The 21962-nt window shown below is 40.4% G+C and overlaps 3 protein-coding genes across 3 annotated transcripts in view; 1 reads left to right on the forward strand and 2 right to left on the reverse strand. All coding sequences in view use genetic code 11, as the record gives it.

The window, feature by feature from the left end:
* Positions 1-22: 22 nt before the first annotated feature.
* On the forward strand, positions 23-8904 carry EGR_07001 (Growth hormone-regulated TBC protein; the record flags this gene model as incomplete). The annotated part of the gene is made up of 6 exons (XM_024496250.1): positions 23-46; positions 935-1113; positions 2753-2857; positions 5833-5941; positions 7863-8048; positions 8587-8904. The coding sequence occupies 6 exons, from the start codon at positions 23-25 to the stop codon at positions 8902-8904; spliced, it is 921 nt and encodes a 306-aa protein (XP_024349277.1).
* Positions 8905-9264: 360 nt separating this feature from the next.
* Positions 9265-12025, reverse strand: EGR_07002 (WD repeat-containing protein 5; the record flags this gene model as incomplete). Its single annotated transcript, XM_024496251.1, has 9 exons — positions 9265-9365; positions 9418-9505; positions 9548-9779; positions 9828-9967; positions 10058-10186; positions 10234-10307; positions 10348-10441; positions 10487-10549; positions 11996-12025. The coding sequence occupies 9 exons, from the start codon at positions 12023-12025 to the stop codon at positions 9265-9267; spliced, it is 951 nt and encodes a 316-aa protein (XP_024349278.1).
* A 7000-nt stretch (positions 12026-19025) lies between these two features.
* Positions 19026-21962, reverse strand: part of EGR_07003 (Kinase D-interacting substrate) — a gene marked incomplete at both ends in the record, with an annotated part of 5058 nt that continues 2121 nt past the window's right edge. The window contains 4 exons of the mRNA XM_024496252.1: positions 19026-19114; positions 20158-20213; positions 20989-21120; positions 21301-21507. Coding sequence (XP_024349279.1) covers positions 19026-19114; positions 20158-20213; positions 20989-21120; positions 21301-21507 — 484 coding nt within the window. The remainder of the gene's footprint in view (positions 19115-20157; positions 20214-20988; positions 21121-21300; positions 21508-21962) is intronic.

Here is a 21962-nt window from a genome sequence, read left to right on the forward strand (position 1 = left end):
AGAGTGGGTGTGTGTTTGCGGAATGTCATTGTGGCCATATGTCCAAGTTAAAACCTGTAATCTATTGACCTCTGTCCTGCCGACTTTGTAGTATTTCACAATTTCTTGATGTCTAGTTTCATCACAAATCTGGGCTTACTTTCTTCCCCCTACTTTCAAGTGTAAATCTTCTAATTGACCATTTTCGTTTTCGACTTGAGGTATGAGGTCTTGTTTTGTTTTGTAAGGCTAAGAACCGTTCTTTTTCAGGGAGAAGTTTATCCCCTAATTTATTGAGTAGATTAAACTCAGCTATAATTGTTGCTTGATCTCCACCGAGTGAACAGTCAAGTAGCGACTAGGCGCATGCATTTCACATATCCCACAAGTTACAGCAGAATATTGCAACAAGGTATACCAAAAACCGCATACTTCATTTCAATCACTTGGTAGTCAGGTTATCGTGCAAGCAGTCACATGTGTGAAATCCTTTTGGTAGTAGCAGAATGTATCTGCCCACGTGCAGTTATTTACTGACTTTCCTCCTTGCTGTTAGAGAAGGACTACTTGATGTGCCTCTACTGTGATTCCCATCTCTTCATCTCCACTTAGGCTACAGACTGACCGTGTGGAAGATGAAATAGAGTTAAAGAATAAGCACTTAGAAGTGAATTTCTCTTCTTTTGCACTAGATTCCAGGTTATAAGACATTATTGGTGACCCTGAATGTGAATTGAGGCGAGGTGTTCACTTCAGATCTGATAGCCGCATCACGGTTTTAGTGATGCTAGAGGTGATTAAGCGGACATTAAATCAAACTTCTAGTTTGCAGTTAAGCTTCAAGAGCGCAAAGGAATGAGTCTCTCACTCTCTTGGTGATTAAGCATTAAGTAGGCAGTAGTTTAGCTTCACCGTTTCAGTTATTTAGTTACTGAGGGGGAATGTGGTGTTGCAGGGCCTCAACTACGTTGCAGCGACGCTCCTACTAGCAACGCAAGGCGTGCCGGAGGCCGAGGCGGAGGAGCGAGCCTTCTGGTTGCTTTATGCATTGTCTCACCACATTGTACCCAACTACTACTCTGACAGTATGGTCGATGTCCGTGTTGACTGTCTCGTCTTTGAGGAACTGCTCAAGTAAGTTTTCCTCCTACTATTTTGCCTCGGGAAAACGAATGACTCATACTACATCTATTTTAACAAACACCCAGAACAGTAATGTGTTTTTATCACTTTTTACATGATAATTATGCGTACTTGCAAAAGCAAACTGCAGCTGACGGCTTTGAATGCGTTTATTGAAAGAGTTTGAATGCCTAGTACCGCTCCATTACCCCCCATTAAGACCACCTTCACTAAGGGCTTCGCGGTGCTTGCAAAGGACTTTAAAAAAGAACTTGAACCCTCTTCTCCACTTTGTCGGACGGAAGATCAGTTTAACCGTGTTTAACTCAAAAAATTCGCATCTCCCTAGGGCAAGGTAGCGTTTCTATAAATATCGCAGTCACGATTCGTGCCAAACTTACTGAAGCGAAAGAGCTACTTCTATGCGGGCTGGGCAGGTTTCGAAAACTTCCTTTCCCTTTTACTGGCTTCAGCAAAATGGTACTAAGTTTTTAAAGAAGGAATGAAGGAAAATAGGGAGGAAAACTTTTTATTTAGGAATCTCGTCTTCGCTTTTTGCCTTAGTGGGCTTGATCTTTACCTCAAAATGTATTTAAATGCTCAAAAGTTGACGTTTTCCATTTTCTTCACCTTTCTTGAATCAAATGCCGCAAAAAAACTCATTTCGCTTATACAAGCAAAAAATTATCAAATTTGGCTAACCGGAGCCTGGGGAAACTATCCACCAATATAATTAAACTACTCTCTGGGAATTGGTCAGAAAAAAAACCTCTTTCCCCTCAGTCCAGAAGTATCCTACATCAACTTGTTGTTGGCTTAAACTCGACCAATCCACTGGACTTTAAAATGAGTTACAAATATATCGTATTATTCCGATTGAAAAGTTTTAAGGCCTGCTCTTCCAACCAATTACTTTTTCCCATTGTGGCTGGCAAATCCCACCCCCTCCCCCTTCTTCTCCGCTGATGATTTCCTTTGCCATAAAATCACTTCACCACATTATTATAAATGCTAATCCACTTGCTTGACACTCTTCTTTGTTTCGCTATTATTTTCATCTGAGATTTTATCGAGGTTCAAATTTCACATGTGGTATGCCCTCTCCTTATGTTTTAATCGTGTGAATTTCCTCGCATGGTGCACTGATACCGGACTTGTTTCCTGTTTTTAAGGAGTCTACTCTAAAAAGTGAGGGTCAAGTTTACTCGTGTCAGTCGTGTTTGCTAGATTTCATTCAAAGTAGCTTAGGCCAGTTTATAGTGATACAATCATCGTACATTGCCTTTGTATAACTGTCCTTGGTGCGAATTATGGGTTTCTATTGCAACGAAGTGATCTAATCTGCCGCCTCGAATGTTCACAGAATTGGAGACTCCCATGTTTGTGTTATGCACACCTCCTCTACTTATGGGGAAAGTGAAAGCCGTTTTAAGCACTCCGTTTTATCCTGCTGTCAACTTCAGTAAAACAAAAGCTGCCACTTTCTAGCCTCATAGACTATACAATATAAAAATTAATTGTTGAATTTTAAGCAACATGTTTGATAACTTTTTGTAGGACAGTAGGATGCATTTTGCTTGAAGTTGTGGCTGAGTTACTTTTTACCTGGGAATTGTATCACTTGCAAATCTTTCAAAATTTGGCTTTACAGTTGCGGAAATTCTGCATTTATTTCGGCAAATAAGGAGGAGTTCATAATCCACCTCAATTGCTTGTCGCAAACTGATGAAAATTCTACAGGAAAGTTGGGTGTCGCGTATGTGTGACGATGCCGCAAATATTGGTAATCCGTGTTTTAAGTAAGAAGAGTTACTGAACTTAATTGCTAAGCTTGATATACTCGTGAAATCCAACTGAGAGTATGCAAAAGGAATTACCTCCCTCCCTCCCTTCTCTTCCCTTCCCTCTCCCTCAAAGAAAGTCTCGTTAACTCTACAAATGGTGATTTCTTGTTTTAAATTAAATCCCACACCCATTGGAGTAGGCTTTATGAATTGCCTATGGGCTTTAAGATTCAACTGAAATAAACCTTTCCACTTTACCACCTAAAGTGCCTACATATCGACGTGAAAACCGCTCCTTTTTGACTCTGATACATGTATGTGTATTGTTCATTCTCTTCTGCAAAAAGTACCACATAAGTTTACCAGATCGTGGAAAAAGTTAAACTTGACAAATTATATTCTCAATCTCAAATAATTGTTCGCCACCGGATTCGGGCATTAGGATGACTGTATTACATTAGTGGCTTAAATTATTATAAGGCCTTAACCTACCTATTCAATAGCCGTAACAGTTATTGAAATTCCTGATATGGTGCATATTAATGCTTTATGAGGCGGTGATGTGGTGTGATACTCTCTATTGCTTCTTTTCGGCTGTGCCTGGAAAATGTGATCCCAGTTTACCTTGATTTTACAGCTCTAGAAATTTCTCCTGTTTGTTACATGGCATTTAGAACGCATAGCTCCGATTCAAATGCTTTGAACAAATGATTTGGTTCTGGTGATGAACCACGTAAATTTGCATGACACATTTTTAGGCGCGCCTCTACCTTTGATAAGAATGAGTAATTACGTGCTTCGGTGACCTGGAATAAACTGGGATTGACGAGTAGTGTAACGCCCCAAGACTTTCCTGAAGACGAAAGAATATATAATACGCTGGAAAAATATATATTCAAGATATAAGAGGACTTTGGGCTACTGGAATGGCCAGGAGGTCAGCCTATCTGGCATTAGCCGGAACACCCAAGTGACCCCTTCACCAAAACTGATAGTTAAGCAAACAATTGGGGTATTATATAGTTCCTCCTCTCTTTTAAGCGTCGTTCTTGGCGCTCCCTTGCTATAAGGAAACGCCCATGACCCAGCTGCGCGAGTCATCAAATTTTCATTTACCTGAGGAGATACTTGACTGCATCGTTGCAGATCCCTCTCGCAATTCAACTGGATCTACAGTTTCCTCCTGTTTGGAATTAGATTCGGGGGCGGAGAAATATGCTGGCTTTCATGCATGTCCATAGCTAATCGTAAGAACAGTGGCCCAAAAGGCGAGTCATGTAACAAAGGACGGGATTTAAGGTAGTTCCGTGGGAGTAGAATTTTGCTTCTATTCCTCCTTGCTACCTTGTTCTCACTTCTGAGCTATCTAGGCACATCTATCTGGGTTCTCTTCAGCTGGTAGAGAAGTGGAGGTAGCGCGCTTTTGCATATTTGGTATCTTTATGCAGGTACGGCAGACAGCTCCGTAATCGAACTTTTTGCGATGGTTCACGGCCAGTGTAGTTCCCGTTATTAATAGCTTTCCTGCAGAACGCGGATCGGGGTAGTTGCCCAAGGTAGATGTCATTCTCAGCCCTTCTCTTATGGGTTGTCACCAATCATTCTACCCACAGAATGTGCCTTTCGTCCACCTCGCTAAGTTTTATTGCCCAGTAGTGGAGATCAGGATAGAGGTCTCTTACAATCGCTTTCGCTTGGCGTTGCAACCAATGTAGCACCCCGAGACTTCTCTATAGACGAAAGAGGACATAATACTTGGGCAGAATATATAAATATTGGACATACATCAGGGCTTGGAGCTACTGGCATGGCCCAGAGACCAGCCCACTCGGCAGAGACCCAAAGTGACCCTTTACCAAAACCACGAGCTAAACGTTTAGCGTGTTAAGAGTAAGGTATATAACTTTCAATCATGTTGAAATAGTTGGTTTTCACTTACATCAACTGAAAAGGGGAAGTAGTGGAAACTACTAAACAAAAGTTTGTCATAAATCTCACTTCACGTCTTTCCTGTACGCCATTAAAACGCGCCTTTGTAGAAGATGTTTGCCAAGAGGAAAGGGCGGGTTACTGCTTCACCCTTCAGATAATGATGCAAAATTGAAATGTTCTGGACTGTAAGTTGGATGGAGGTGGTTGGGATAGGTTCTCTGCTTTTAAAGACGTGTGAAATCTGCATCAAGTTTGTGTTCCATTAGCAAGAGTTTGCAGATCGTACCAAATTCTGCAGTCTTGAACTGGATCTTAACTCGATCTACCTAGAAAGGGAACTTCAGTAACGCGCTAACGGATTACTTTGTCTACCTAGCTAATGATAGGAGCAAAAGTTACCAGGGCTTCAAAATCTGTAGCTAATTATTTTTTAACGGATTCAAACTTGTAAACCTATTTTATTTTGCTTAAAGAATGAGAACATTAACCTCTCGCTTTAGCGAATTTAAGGTGCTCGTGGGTAGCGCAGTTCAACAAAGCAGATTATTAATGAGAATATTCCTTCCAAACAACAGGGTAATTAGGGCGCTAGTTCCAACTCCCTGTAATTATGCTAAGGAGGGGAAAGCGTTCAGAATATTCTGCACCATTATCTGCGTATGTCGATTCTCCGCACACTTGTCCTCATAACCTCCATTTGTGATCTGTTATACCAAAATCACCCAGCAGTTATGATAGACATGAAAATGTCTCCACCTTCATTCAGCTGAATGCCGGGAGGAAGAGAAGAGAAATGGCGAGGAGTCATTTAACTTGTATTTCAGTGCCACTTGAAGGCAAACAAACTTGCCCATAACGACAGAGAGTGGATTCACACTTAGAGGTCAAGTTTGTGTACATAGATTTACGCTTAACGTATTTGGAGTTGGTACTTATCGAGGTTTATAAATTTCCCGTTATCATTTGGCCTTACTTTGAGCTAATGGGATAAATGTTATTGTCCTCTTGTTTTTAGGAAGAAGGCGCCGAGTATCTACAAGACATTGAAGAATGCCCACGTGGATTGTGTTGTTCTCGCCACCAAGTGGTTTATCTGCTTATTCGCTGATGTTCTTCCCATTGAAGTAAGTCCGCATTTTCTAATTCTATTCTTTCGAGTTTCAAGTTTTTCCCTTTGTTTTACTTGTCAACTGAGTTGGTCTATCATGCTTTCTAAACGCACGTTCACTACCAGCGTCGCATATATGTGACGTATTTGCTTCAGAGATAGTGATTTTAAATTGGAAGGGAATAAGAGCTGGAATAAGTATCTATGTAGCTGCGTTGGTAAATTTTTCATTGGAGCCGATCTTGATAGCACCAATAGTGAATCGCCTTCCGCGAGGTCAACAAGGAACAAAGTGTAACTCAAGTAATCCCATGTGCATGCGTATTGTACCACGTGGAAGCATAGTCTTATGAACTACTGTAGGGGATGCGAGGGAACGCCAAAAGGCTATCAGAAACCCAAGAGGACAATCTTTAGCATTGCAGGGCGAATTATGACCCACTCTCTAATTTATTCTCCATTTTGGCTCATTTCAGTTGATCTCTTTGATGCAAACAGTAGTTTTGGTTTATCATTTGTCAAATTTCCAACTGATTTTGGTAGACTGACTGCCAGTCGAGTGATCGCTGCAGGGCGATTGGTTTCACATTTTTAAAGACCGTGTGCTTATAAAGTTTTTGTCACGTTCCAGATACGATTCTGGGTAGTTTTCACTCCAATAACTTTAGCTCATAACTAATCTGCCACTTATTCCATGCATTTAAAATGCATATTCAAAGTGGGCAAAGCTGCCAGGGGAAAAAATCAGGACCATTTGCTAAATCACTTCACTTGTTATGTATCTCCATCTAAAGCAAATTTTCCTATTTCTGTCTCCTGGAGGGTGGTAACTATCTCCAGGAATAATGGATATACTTCTACTCCTGGAACTATGTCTTGGAGTTATGATTTTTGCATTAATTTTCTTGAAATTCTGGCATGATATCATCACAGATAGCAGGTCTTAAACCACTCCTTTCGTTCGCGAGATTAATGCTACTTCGGATGGACAAGGGGGCAGACGGTGTCACACTTCAGCTTTCGTAATCAAGCAAATATTTGTCATTTTCGGAAAGGAAAGAGCTCAATGTTAGAGCCTCAACAGAAGTGAGGAGGATGGAACTGTTAATATTTTGGAAAAAAGTGTCCAATGTGATAGCCGGCACCTTTGATTGACATCTGCCCCCTTCCATTTTCCACCCACGTTTCGAGTTAAAGCACCGAGTCGCAAGAAGACAGGGGCATGACCTGGTAAGAGAACACATCGAAAGTGGCAACAAGATTGAGAAGTCTTTAGCCACTTTTTTTGGGCGGAATCAATGTAGGGATCCGAGACTTTCGGTGGCGTGACAAGGCGTACCAGTTGCAAGGTGAGTTTATTTTTTAGCTTCGAATTGGATTGAGAAGCTAAAGTCCCGGCGTGGAACAAAAACGTGCTCCCAACTACTGAACTTAGGGTCGCGATGAGCTGGAGCCTAGGTGGATCCAACCACCAAACTTGGCTTCCGTGTGATCTGTTTGTATTCATTGGCATCCCATCGGGAATTGACTCTTTGAATATGTATTAAGATCTTCGTAATCGTTACTGTTGACTGAATATTTTAAACGCGCTGTATCCGTGATATCAGTAATGATCATCTCCAATTTATATATTTTTACCTACAGCAAACTCTACGATAGATAAATCTAATTCCATCCTGAGGTAATCCATGGAAGCTAGCTGTTGTATCTCATGGATGACAATCACTCCGCTATGCTCTGTAAAGGCAGTCGGCTTGAGAGACGGAATGTCGTATACCAAACACAATCACCGAACCTTCGTCTCGTCCTCACCATTCCCAACACAAGCAACTTAACGACCACCAAAATATGCCCTTTTCCAGAAAAAAAACGTCAATGCTTCTACTCAGTAATGAAACAGCTTTAAGTAGTCGCTTTTTATTTGCTTTCTCTTGCAGACTGTTTTGCGAATATTTGACAGTCTATTCTACGAAGGTAATAAAATCCTCTTTCGAGCATGCATAGCTCTAGCAAAGCTACACACTCGAGAGATACTCTACTGTCAACAATTCCCCGATGTCGTGCTCACCTTCCGAGATATAACTCAGGATAAACAAACCCTCTACTGTCACGAATTCCTCAAGGTAGGCAATCCATTTCTCCACAGTCTGGTTTGTCTCAAATACACCACTCGTTTGTATACCTCACTGAGGCAAAGCAATGTAGCTTTGACGCGTTAATGCAGGCTCCTCTAGTCGTAATCTAGACATCTCCACTCACGGGGTTTGAATGAGACAAGAATTAAATAAGTGTCATAATTCAGTTATTCGAATCAGTCATAATTTACCTAGTCGCAACCCCATAGAGTTGAGTGCGTCTGTCACGCTTCCAGGGCCAAGCATAAATATAAGTACTCTGGTGTAGAGATTAAATCCAAATACACCCCCCATCGTTGTTTTTCACTTCTCCAGTACCATAGGAGAGAGCACACAATATATCTCCATGATGAATGATTCCACAAAAAGCAAGTCCGCCAAGCGCTGTGGATGCGATCAACATCAGATTCCCGTTCAATCTAAGAGGAACAAATTTTAATTTATGATGGATTAATTTCTAAACTGTCGAAATGATTCCCTAGAAATTCAGCAAAAGCATATTTCTTTTCCCATTATCAATCTCTAGGCTATGTTCACCCTCCCTGGATCTCTTTCACGGTCTCTAATCCGCAAACTCCGGGGCGAATGCCTGCAAACAGTCAAAGTCACATTGGGCGAGTTAGAAGCACAAGAACGTAACTATCGTGAGCGAATGGCGCTGCAGAATCAACAACAACAAAAAGAAGCTCAACAGAAGGACGAGGAGCAACCAACAAACGACTCCTACAGCGAAGAGGTCGATGACAGTGACAATGTAAATGAGATGTTGAAATCCTCACGACACACACGCGACGTGGAGTCCTCGCCATCCTTAAATGCTCCAGCAAGCCATGGCAACTTATGAAATGACTTTCTTCTAATCATTTGCTTTTTCTTTGATGTTTCCCATTACAGTGTAAAAACGCCCTCCTCCCTACTTGAAGCTCTTTTGAACTTTATTTTGATTAGGTTCACTGCCGTCCACTCGAAATTAACTGTGGTTATTGAGGTTTCATTCCAATATAAAAGGTGTTAAAGTTCTTTGTTTATGCCTACTTGCATCTTCAATGAATTTAAAGTTAACATTACAAGACTGTAAGTACAAAACATGACAAATCTGGTCTGTAAACATCTTAGGAATGCCTCAACCGACTTGGGTGGGTCAAGTCGAACATAAGTACAGAAATACACCAAAAACGAGCATAAACACCTAAGGAGCGTTATTTTACGTCTCACTGGTCCAAAGGCGAATGGACTTGTCGTATTCAAGAGAACCGGAAGCAATAATATTTTGAGTTGGATGGGTAGCAGTACAAAGGACCACGTCTACAAAAAAGCAGTGTCGTCAAGGACAACAAAGACGAAGAAAATAGCGTACCTGTGTGCCCTTCCAATGCCTGAACAACCTCTTTGGTTTGCAAGTCCCAAATATATACCTTTTTGTCCTCTGAGCCACATACGACCCACTAAAGAGGATGGAGATGGTCACATGCAAAATGGAGACCAACCTTGCCTCCGGTCACGGAGAAATTGGCAAAGATGCAGTACTTTTCATTGACATGCCCTTTGTACATTTTAAGGCATCGTCCCTTGCTATAGTCCCACAGTTTGAGAGTGCTGTCTAAATTCGCCGCGAGGATGTACTTCCCGTTGGGAGAAAAGCGAACAAATGAGACCGGTGGATTGTCCTGGTCTATAAGAGTCTTTAAGCACTGACCCGAAGCAGTGTCCCATATACGACTGCAAGGAAAATGGCCCATCACATTATTATAAACGTGCGTGACTTACCATAGACCATCGTAACTGCACGAGACAATCAGAGTGCCATCTTTGTTGAAGTGAACAGCCGTAACCGGATCAGAGTGTGCAGGGAGGGTACGGATACATCGTCCCGTCTTCACGTCCCACAATTTAACACTCTCATCAAACTATATTAAGACGTAAGAGGCAGAAGAGTTAACGCTTACCGAACCAGAAACAATTAAGTTTGATTGTGGATTGAAGTTACAACAAAACACATAGTTGCTGTGGCCTTTTAGAGTTTTGAGGCAGTAGCCAGAAGCAAAATCCCAAATCTTCAGACTCTTATCATCCGAAGCACTGCACAAGAATCTGGAATCGGAAGACCACGCGACATCCGATATTCCCTGAATGGAGAAAGTTGCAATTAGAACAGCTTAGAATAATGACATACAAGTTTGTGACCACTGATGGACTTTTCGAACTTCCCATCATATGCGTTCCAAATCTTGATCAATTTGTCTGCAGCTGAAGGAAAGGAGGGAATCATAGTTGCGGGTAGACTTACATGAACTGGCAAGCCACTGACCACACTCGGAGAACTTGAGAGAAGAAACCGCTTTTATATGCCCATTTAATGTATACTTAAGTGTATACTGTGGCTAACAGATGGACAAGGGGGTTAACTTGCAAACAAATTGATTTACTTTGATATCCGACCTTGTGGAGGGCAGTGGGTCTTCGCCAGTACTCTGTGGTGGGTGTACCTCCTGATAATTAAAATTTTATGAAATACACAACCCATTGGTTCTCAAATAAGTGAAGATGTAAGCAGGGAAAATAGCAAACTAAAATAACTATATGATAAATGGTGAGCAGAGGAGAGCGGATGCTTAGATACAAAAGTAAGGTGAAGGGAGAGCAAAAACGCCAAACATTGGGAAGGTTGTCAGCATTTTCTTCTAAATTATAAGAAATGCATAACTTTACGAATACCTTTAAGAGGGGTGTGGTTATAAGCAAGTCGTCTTCGTGAAAGTTGAAACAAGCATATCATAATATACAATGCACAAACGCCACATAATCGGTAGTAGCTACGGAGTTATACCATAGTGATATGAAAGGCGTATCAAAATCGTCATAAACAGAGGGGAAAATCTGAATAGCGAGATAAAACGGTTTGGGTAGAAAAACTTGGTAGCGAAAAATTTAATTAGATAGACAATAGTTCCCCGAGACACCCAATTTGCTAGAGCCGCGTAAATAATAGGCACAAGCACAGCTGCATCACGGGTAGACAATAAAATTATATCCAATGTACATGGACTAAAAGTGCATGCCGGTTAGATGAATTAAGAAACTAAAAATAGAACACCTTAGTACCATTGGTTGATTTATTATTGTTAACAAAATTCAAGGGTAGTACGTAAGTAAAACAAATTTATAAAACAAATAAAATGTCACAAATTTATACATATCTTCAAGCCCCCCCCCTAGATTTAATATTATTAAAGGTAGTGGCATTAACTCGATCCACACAGTTGTCACTGAGCAACAACGCAAATCAAACTTCAATAATCTTATCCTGTTACGCATAATTCCCAATTCTCTAAAATGCTCTACCTTAAACAAAATTTTTTGCCATATAAACTTCATTTTAACAGTTACGGTAAGTGGGCTTTTGTATGTCTTCGTGAGGTTATTTTGGTTAGTCATCGTTTTAATTAAGTTGACTAAAGACAATTTTTCAAGGCTTTATATAAGGTATCATTGTAGCGTCCCGAGACTCCCTGAAGACGAAAGAAGACAAAATACTCGGGCAGAATATATATATTCAGCACGGAGAAGGTGTCTGAGCTATTGGCATAACCCAAAAGGCCAGCCCACCCAGCGAGGTACAAGGGGGCTACTTCGAAGTACAAAAGTGGCGCCTCACCAGAACCGAGGGATAAACCACTATCGTATTACAATCATAATAGATCAAAACTCAAGCCTATTGGTTAGATATTGACATTAACTGACTACGACAAGGAAGATGCTCTACTGACTGAATGTTTTTTTACTGTGTGCTTAACCTCACAAACTATTCTCCACCGTCAGCACTGTTACTGCGTCGTGAAAATTTGATCACGCTGGAGCACTTATTATCACCATGCCGTCAAGTTGTATTTGGTCCTTTATACTACCCTGACTTATTTCGAAGTTATGGGAAATACTTGACGAGCTACAGAGCCATCTCTAATCATTTTATCTAAACTACTCTGGTTTAAGTGGTGATGGGGACGATGAGTGGGAGGTATTTATCGCTGCAGAAGATCACTATTTTTACTTTACACAAAATTTAGCGAATCTAAGTTTCACGACTACAAACTTGAAAGCGGTGGAATTGCAGTCTTACACCTATCCCTAATTATGTATTTCAAACTGTAAAACAAGTTTTGATTATCCCGCCGCACATTCACCTTTTGACTTTTTCCCTTACAGGAACCCGATAAGGAGTTATTTGTGGGGGCTATCGAATGATCTCTGTGCTCTCTTGTTTTCAATGTTATATCCGAGCTACATCAGTTCTTTCCTATCGATGCTTCAAAATAATCTCTTTCTGCATGGTTTTGAGGCGTTTACATTCATAGTATTCTACTAATTAACTTACAGTAGAAGTTCCACCTTATTTAAACGCACCTTTAACGGCTCAATAAATTTACTTCGGTCAACAGATAGTGTGTGATATTTATGTTGTTTTAATGTTCCTTCCAGAGAGGAGGCGGGGATACGAGTCGATCCTCGTGACTGAGGAGTCAACGCCCTGCAACCCGAAGAGAGGTTACGTGTCCGCACCCCTCTAAAATCTGTACTGGCTTTCCCCATTTACTTATCTTAATAAACATGTCAAAGTCAAACCAACGTGGGTATTCTAAGATTATGGAGACGGGAGAAGAGGAGACCTACGAGCCACGTCCTACAAGTACACTTTCGAAACTAGTTCCAGATGGTTTTTTTATAAGCCTTGTTGTGATTGTTGGCGAAATTCCCATTGTCATAGTGGCAAAAGGCTCAGAATGGGTTGTGTTTACTCATTAGGATAAAAAGAGATGGTAGAGTTCCGTAAATCTGTTTTTAATTACTCAAGGACTCGATACATCACATAATTCTATAGTATTCTTCATTATTGTTTTTTCAAAAGTTTTAGCTGAATATCACTTATTCAATTACTGCCACGCCTTGCTTTGGCATCGCCTTCCGACAAGAATATATGTGCAGTTGTTTGACACCTCCTGTATTGTATATGTAATCACGCGAGGGCATGATTACTTGTATCATAGTCAGGAACTCATAACTACAGTCTCGCATCCCAAACCTATGCATATAATAAAAATAAATCCTTTGGGCCAATAGGTGATGACCCAAGGAACGAAGATCCCTGATAAGACCTCGACCACATGTGTCTACCCTTCATGCCTTGTCTCACTTTCACGGATATTATGCACTTTGTCAAGACTTGCGTTTTCCGTGTAGCATAAACACCTTAAAAGGGTGCTTAAAATTGTCGGGCAATGTTATGTTTCTTGGAGTGCAAACGAAAGCCACCAGTGCAAAAGAAGGAAAAATGGGATTTCCAAGACTTTGATTTCAGCTTTGCATAAAGATGTCCAACCTAGAACTACTTTGCATAATTATGATGTAAAGCGTGTCTAACAGGGAGAATCTCCTAAAGGGCATACGAATTATTTACCTTAACGTCCATTAGCCTGACAGTTTAATGGCAGGTCATATTATCTAAAAAGATTATTGTCAACAATATTAATAATGGCCTATGCTAGACAGACACAAGGGTTTCCAATTTTTGTGCAAGTTTAGCTCATTAATTATTTTCTCGGTTAACAGACGCCTATAAATAACCGTAAAAATAAGGCCTACATTTCATTTATCCTGCGAGTAATTAATTAAGATGGTGCAAAATATTGAAGTTGTCTAAAAATAATAAGATTGCCTTATATAACTCAATGTTAATGCAAAAATAACGACTTTGTATGCGTTTAATCGTTGGGATTAAGGGAGGCCGTTTTAGACAACGTGATTGTCATTTTACGATCTATTAGTAAAATAAACGTCAAATAAGTTTAATGAGGAAAACTGCCACTGAAGTTGATAGTCAAATTAAATGTCTATAATAGAAAGAAGAGGATAATTTCTGCACTAATATTAAGTGAAGTTTCTAGGTATATCCTTAAAAGAACTAAAAACATACTAGACTTTTGCCGCTGGACACTTTCCACGTGATCGAATGCTAATTGTGACCCCTTAGTCTGATTAGTTTTTTCTTCAGCTGGCCTCTCAGCTCAAGATTTAACAGATAGTAGTGACGTTTTCCATTCTTGTAAGGAATGTTCATACGTCTACCATATCTTCTGTTGCAATCGCGTTTCATAACCCGTCAAGCTGCCACGAAGTAGTGCATACAATTCCGGAGCGTAAAATAAAGGCAACATAGATAGGAGCTTAACCTAACAACACGGTCCAATAAAGGCAAAGTACTACGTTTTTTCTTCAAGACATGCCTCCGTCCAGTATTTTATAGCACCTAGAGACTTTCCTGAAGGCTTGAGGCTACTTTCATGGCCGGAAGGCCAGCCAACCCGTCGAAGGTTCAATGCCGGAGCAATGTCGTCCCCTTCACCAAAACCGAGAGTCAAACAAACAACCAGCGTGTGCAGTTTGATGTCCTCATCTTTTCGAAAGTATCTTTGCAAGTTCAGCTATATGATTCCAGTCGTTTGAAGTAAGGTAATATTCAAACCAGAAGAGGAGTAACAGCGCCCTATTTGAAGTGACATGTGAAAAATACGATAGAATGATGCGATTTTTTTTCGTACATGCTTCATTCGAATGGTCTTTTTAGCCTCCCCACTAGTGTCACGGAGTCGCAAGTCTATAATACACTCTCTCAGGTTCATGCTGACGCCATACGTCTCCAAGAGCAAAGGTGGTAATAAAAACATTGTATACTTACCTCTATACCACGTGAATACATTCCATAAGGAAAAATGACACGATGACACTAACTACCATAATTAAGCGTTGATCAAAACTTATGTGCCTCAGGAAGTTTGCATAGTTAAATACCAGAGGAACACAAATTTTCTTTTAAGTCTTAGAATTTTCATTAACTAGTTGCGCGTTCAAGCCTACAATGGCGGCTGTCTGATTTGCTCACCTCAATAATGACCTCGAAACCATCACGCATTGAATTAACTTAAATCGCCGTGTTTGAAAAGTTTCTTTTTGTCTACTGTACAATAGATGTGGATTGGGAAAAGATTATTTGCGGGAAAATGCAAGAATAAGCGCCTTGGACTGCAACAAGTGAAACTAATTACACTACATTTGACAAAGATTTTAAAAATGCAAAATTTTGAAATGAAGAGGCCAAAAAGTCGGAAACTTGTTTGATTTCTTCCATAATGAATCTCTTTATACAAAAACGCCTTTTTCTTCTTCTATGTAAGGTAAAAAGGATTAAAACGCTTCTGTTATTTAAAATGTTTTATAAATTAACTTGAAATTCTAAATCTCGTAGATGTTTGCTAGTCCTTTCTCGCCTTACAATGGTTTATTATTTTTAGAAGTTTTTGTCGGAATCCGTTCTTATGTAAATTTGTTAGTTTCTATACAATTTAGAAATGTTAGTTTGCAATTCCTCAAAAGCAGCGCACTCCTTTGATCTCTGTTTTGCCATCGGGGACATTAAAACGAAAATAAGAGTTACACATTGATATATTGTCAACCGCGAGTGTTTAAAGTGCCGGCGTTCATGTAAAACTGGGTAGTTTCCCATTTGTCATGATCAAGAGCTTTTATTTTTGAAAGTCCAAGAACATAGCGATTATGAAACTTAGTCTCTCGCCTTTGGCGTAAACCACACTGGTACCTCTTAGGATGCATCAGGGTCTCATATAATTATATGATATCTTCGGCAAGTTTAACCTCGTTACATTCTTTTCCTCAGACAAAAGGAGCGTAAGGCTGAGGTTCTGACTTACTGTGTGGTTTGGGCTACTGCGGCACGTAGTGGCGGAATCTACGCACCGCCTGGGTAAGCAATTTCCTTCTGGCCAGCGGCGCTGCAAAAATTAGCAGATATTCCTATCAACTGAGACAGGAAGCACGTAGATGCTACTACTAAAATGGGTGCCCTCTGCCATGCATTAAGGGATGAAAGACAGTGAAGATGTCGCCTTTTTCCGCTTCTTTTACGTATGACAGTTACTACCCCCACCTTTCGGTAAGAAGATTGTTAGTAGATTGGTTTGTGTACTCCAACGCTGAGCGCTCCACTGTCCCGCACTTGTAAGGCATCGCATCAGGCTCAAGCGTGGGCACGAAAAGCCTTGCACAGCCTCCCACAGCACCTCATTCCACCGTGAGGGAGTGGATCACCTCATCTTGCCTACCACTGAGACATTTCTTCGTTTGTACTTGCAGCAAGTTTCTGCCCCTTTTAATTCGTCTTTTAGAAAAGATTTTACACTACAGAGTTTACTTGTTTTAACTAAATAACGCATAATTTAGGCAGGGAATTTAAATTCATCATTCCGAAACTACTTTGATCACATTGGAATGTGGAACTGCGTGACAGAACGCCCCTCCCCAATTGAAGACATCAAGTATGTGTGTGTGTATAAGGACGAATAATTGTTTAAAAGCCTTTAAAAAACCATCCAAGCAGAGTCGTTCATATGTCCCCTCTTTTGGAAGAGAAAAAAACCTTATTGTGTCACTAATGCATCTGGCAAGATCTACGAATTGGCTAAGATCATTTTCTCAACAGCAATAATTCCTCACTTCTCCTAACAACTACTCAAGTTGATACATTGGTAACTTAATGTATTTCCTTTTCATTTCATAAATTTAAAGTTTATTTCGATTTTTGTTCAGTATTTTTTTTCCGCCTCTTTAAGCAGATGCTCAGTGCTTAAACTCTGGCGATCAGTGATAAACTTAGTGCACAGCACGAGTTCCAACTTACCTAAATTTCATTCTCAAAAGCATAAAATGGGTAAAAATAAAAGCAAGGAGAGCAACTAAGTAAACAGAAACATTTTTAGCCTTCTAGTGAGTGATTTATTTGAAGATAGGTGCAACAAGTAAAGGAGAAGAAAACTGTGAGTTTGTTCCGGAGGCGAATGCACGACTGCCACCAACTTTCCCTTACAACTACTCTCCATATCGTGTTAGTGAGCTCGAGAAGAGAAGGAGGCAATCAACTAATTAAAAATTACTCCTAACTGTACCGAAGCTGCAGTTGCTGCGGTTATGGCCGCCTCACGTTTCGTTGCGACGTAAGGAGCACACGGAGTTTAGCTTGGTAGCGGAAAAGCTCAGGCGGGTGATGCAAAGTGAATTAGTTTTAAACAAATTGCCTACTTAGATTGGGCGCCGGCCATGCTTTTTTGTGGGGTCGCCATAGGGATAACAGTTTGGGTGGAGTTGAGCTGAGCGGGGGCTTGGCAGATTAGGAGCAGTAGAGGCAGCAGCAGTAGCGGTAGGATTAACAGCGGTAGCGATTGTAGCGTTGAGGACGCCGAGTAGCACTACTGACAGTTTGGATTTTAGGCCCCATTAATTAATTAGGCCTTTACCACACTCTCTCGCACGTTTAAACTAAATTCGCCGCCTCTATTTGGTAAGTTGGGTTCGGTTCTTCTTAACTCGGATCATTCTCGATCGCTCGGGCCTGACTGCCTCCTTCTGGCACTCGGAAATCTCTCCATCCCCTCACCCCACTCCCTCTCGGTTTGAATAAGGATGGCTAGTATAACTTTTCTTATTCCATGATTGGTTCGATCATTAAATAATACCTCTCTTTATTCATTAATATTGCATCAAAGAGGAATGCTGCTTTGTCATACTCCTTTTTAAGACCGGATAGTGTGCCAATAGCACAATCTCACCTCCATAGAGCAGGTGTGTTTGGTAATGGAAAATGAAATTATCCTCTCTTAAGTTAATCAACTGTAGAAGAATTGACAATGATGAATGCAGAGCACTCTGGATGTCCAGTTGATAAATTGCCCAACAAATGGTTCTTGAACGACATCCGTTATGTTTCTAGTGGTCAAAAAAATCTGAACTCTAAAGTTGGAAACCGACGGTGGAGCATTCTTTGCTAATGGAAGTCTGTGATTTCGAGTGTTTTTTTTTAACTCTGGTAAAATAACAAGCTCTCGAGTAAGGCTGGCCCTTAAGGTTGGTTGGACTGGTAGAAAAGTAGTAAATAAATTCACTGTTCCCCTCTACTCCTATAAATCCCACAGTTTACCTTATTAAGGCATACGCATTAATATTTAAACAGAGCGCGAGGGAGCTTGTGTGATGAAGGGAGAGAGAGAAAGCTCTAGAATAAGCCTTCGCTTTTGGGTCAAGTGGTGGATCACACAAAATCTACCAACCACCCACACCTCTTCACCTTTAGCTGTACAAATAGACCCGCGTGAATTGAATAATTCAGAGAAGCCGTAACAACGCATCAGCTTCATTAAATCCTCTCTCTTACACCAAAAAAACCGACTAATTTACGGCCTTCCATTTGGGAGAAGGGGTAGGCGTTTACACAGCATCAGAAGCAGGGGCAGCGACAAAAATGCCAAATTTTTAACATGTCTTCGTCTGTGGGATTGCAGCTACTTCTGGTGGACTAAAGTGGAATGGCATTGTACCCTCATTAAAACGACATCAGTTGACTGTCAGTTGGAGAGATGAACGTAGTGACCACGGCCAAAACTGATGAATAGGAGGAGCGTATTGACTGTACACTTACTTGTGTGAAGACAACTTTACAGTGGGAGAGAGGTATTGCCCTCCCCTTGCTTGCATCTTTATCTCGATAATACTTCCCCAAGTGACAAACACCCCTACTTTGGCATCAGATGAGAAACTTAAATGAAATATTTGAACTTAGAGCCATTTTAGGCGGAAAAGTTAAAACGGGGAGGAGTGGTTTATTTTTCGTAGAAGGGGCAATTTCACCGAGGATGTAATTATAATTGATAGTGGTAGTTAGCAAGGTAGAACACCTGAAAAATAAATACCTGGATCAATTAAAGACGGTGCAAATAATGAGAAAAAGAGGGTAAAATCAGAAAAAAAAAGTAAATTTAAAGTAATAAATTGTAAAAAACTACAAAAAATCATTTCCTCTACCATGATGGGAGATTTTACCTTGGATAAGAGCAGCAAAATAATCTCCTAACTAAATTTTTCTGCACAAATCTCTACAAATTCGAGTAAAAATTCCTTACACTCTTGCATAAAATGTAAAACCTTTATTTCTTTCCCTCGAGTAGGAAAAAAAAAAAACTTTTTATGTAAGTATCTGACCAACTGTTTTTAAGTTGATTTCCCTGGCAGTATCACATGAATGAGCACTGACTTCTGGAAGCACTGGACCCCTGTCACTTAATCAATGGTCATTGACTCCTCCATAATTGTCAAGAAACAACAAAATTAATTATCAAGGTTTGTAGATAGTCAACAGGAGGAGGTGGGGGTGGGGAGGCAGAAGGAATATTAGTGACCTTTAAAGCGTCGCTCCCATTGGCAGGTAAAAATGACGTCCAAAAGCACGAAAAAGGCGTCATGTTAATGTTTATTGCACCAGGCGCATGATTTTGCCTCTGTTTACCCAATTTCTCATTGACTAAATTTGTTCAGTTGATGAAGCAAATTGCAGGCGCCCAACTACTCAACTACCACCACCAGGACTGATTGGCTGGTTTAAATGAAGCACAAGATAGAGATTTAAACAGTGAATTTTTCCCCATCTTTTTCATAATAGGTCTTGGGAATTGCAAATACTTTCTTTCTCGATAAATCCAAACCTCCTCCAACTGTCCATAAGACATCAAAATCATTAATAATACTTATTGCCCTCCAGGTCTAGTATTACCGTTAGAGATTTAAGACACTAATTATGTGGAAAGGAGGGGGGAGAATTCATCCACTGGTGCGATTTTCTAGAGTACAGCTTAACTCCTAACTGGTTTAGCTCAATTTACTTACACGTACATTTAACAACCTTTCACGGTGGGTGTAATTGAAGGCGCATAGAACCGACACCGAGGCGGAGGAGGAAGTGACTTCGGTTAAACTAATCACGAAGCAATAGCTTTTTCGCCCCTCCTTCCCAAACGGCGCCGACATGTAATTTAAAGGGTAGAGGATTGGCGTGGATTAAGTGGTCTACAAAAAACTGAAGCTGCGTTGAAAACGGGGAATGTTTGCATGCTAGACTACTTTTTATTATGTATTTTCGTTTTTTGTTTTGTCCGGTGTTTGTGTTGCAGGGGAAAGGCAACATTCAACCTTTTCAAGGTAATACCTTGCTTGAACAAGGTGCTACTTAATATACCTACCCTTCCAACGTTAGTATTACAACTGAGGAAAAATACACAGAAAATGAAAAACATGTGTTTTTTCCAAAGTTTGCAATTGTTTAAATAAGGTCCACGGATTTTTTGTTTAAAAAGGGCAAGGCATTATTAACTCAAATTAAAAGGGGCGTCGGAAAGGAAAAAACTCAGGCGTACTAAAGCAGGAATTTGTAATTTACGTGGAGGTTAATTTCCGGTAGAGCCTATCACAAGTACACCTGGGTAAAACCTACCGTCGAAATGATTCGCTGGATTAGCGGCATACCGCGATATCTTTGAACAAACGCAAATACTTCATTTAGATTTTTAAAGGGAATACCAAGAAAGACAAATTTCCCTACTTTACAAAAGCAAGTTCTTCTCCACGGCTAAATACAACTCGTCGGATGTACAGCCACTTATTTAAGCAATCTTTCTGAAAGATAAAATGTACACTTGTATGAATATAATCATTGGTTTTCTTCCAATTTGGTAAGAAATGTATGGATTAGGTAACATGAAAAGCATAACTCGGAACAAAAATTTCTTACCTTAGGGAGTAGTCACTTGCCATGGCCTAGTTACCAATGGAATCGTATGTGGTTGTGAAACTTCCATCTTCTTAAGTGGCCTCGGCGTGACGCGGTTCCTTGACGAGAAGCGCTTGCATCGAATCCTGCCCACTACCTCGTAATTACTTGGCATCACTGTGGCAGATGGTATCGCATCACATTTTTGCGCAACGCCTCCACTTTCCCATGTACATCTATCGTCACGTATATGTGGCGTAGGTTATTTACCTTATGGCAATAATCATTTGTACCAAATCACTTGTCGAGAATGTACACTTGACAAACAATTTAACACTCTGTAGAATGGAGAAGAAAATCCTCAACAGGTTTGATTGCACCATCGACAGAAGACTGGCACAGCTGCATTGTTAAATGATAGACAAAATTGAGCTTTGCAACCGGGAGTGTTTAAATACGCGACAGGAATAATGACCTCATTAAATTTGGCTACAAATGCGTGGGGCATTTAATTACGAATGTCCCTTCATGACAGGATATTTGCAGATAGGTCGTAATGTTGTCGAGCAGTCCTAACCTCACGTAGAGGCAGTAATTGCATGAGCCTGTGTGGAAGTAACACAGCCTAGCATTCCAAATGACAGTGAAAAAGAGAAAGAAATGTAATTGATGAAACAAATTTGCGACTTTTGATCACAAAAAAGAGTCAATGGAATAAAATTTTTTGTGTAATTTCCGAGAATCAGCAACCAAAATTGACATTTACTTAAATTATCCGCCAAAGTGAGACTTCACAGAAAAAAAAAGCAAAAAAGACATTTCAAATGTTTTTAGAATACTTCTACTACCTCCATAGCACCATTAAGTAAAAACCATAATTCTTTTATTTCCAAAAGGGTGAATGAGTACAACGTTGACTCCAGATGACGAGAAAGTAGCCAGCGAAGTAAAAAAGGGAAAGGCAACAAAACGAACTACTCTGCCTGATTAGGATCATTTTTTTCTGAACAATTGTGTGATGATGAGTTGACCAAATAGCTAACGACTAAGCTCCACTTATCTCACCCTGGGTTTGAACTCATACTCCCAGATGCCCTTCAACGTGTAGAATAGCCTTAAATGGCCAATAACAACAGAGGAGGCTGAAAGGTCATTTGATTTGGTGGAATGTCAAGTGTCCGATAAATTTCGTAAGGTTTCCAGTAAATTCCGCTCCAGCAGATTGCTTCAACTTGCCGGTACCC

The sequence above is a fragment of the Echinococcus granulosus genome (assembly GCF_000524195.1).
Source record: "Echinococcus granulosus chromosome Unknown EG_S00068, whole genome shotgun sequence".
Classification (NCBI taxonomy): Eukaryota; Metazoa; Platyhelminthes; class Cestoda; order Cyclophyllidea; family Taeniidae; genus Echinococcus; species Echinococcus granulosus.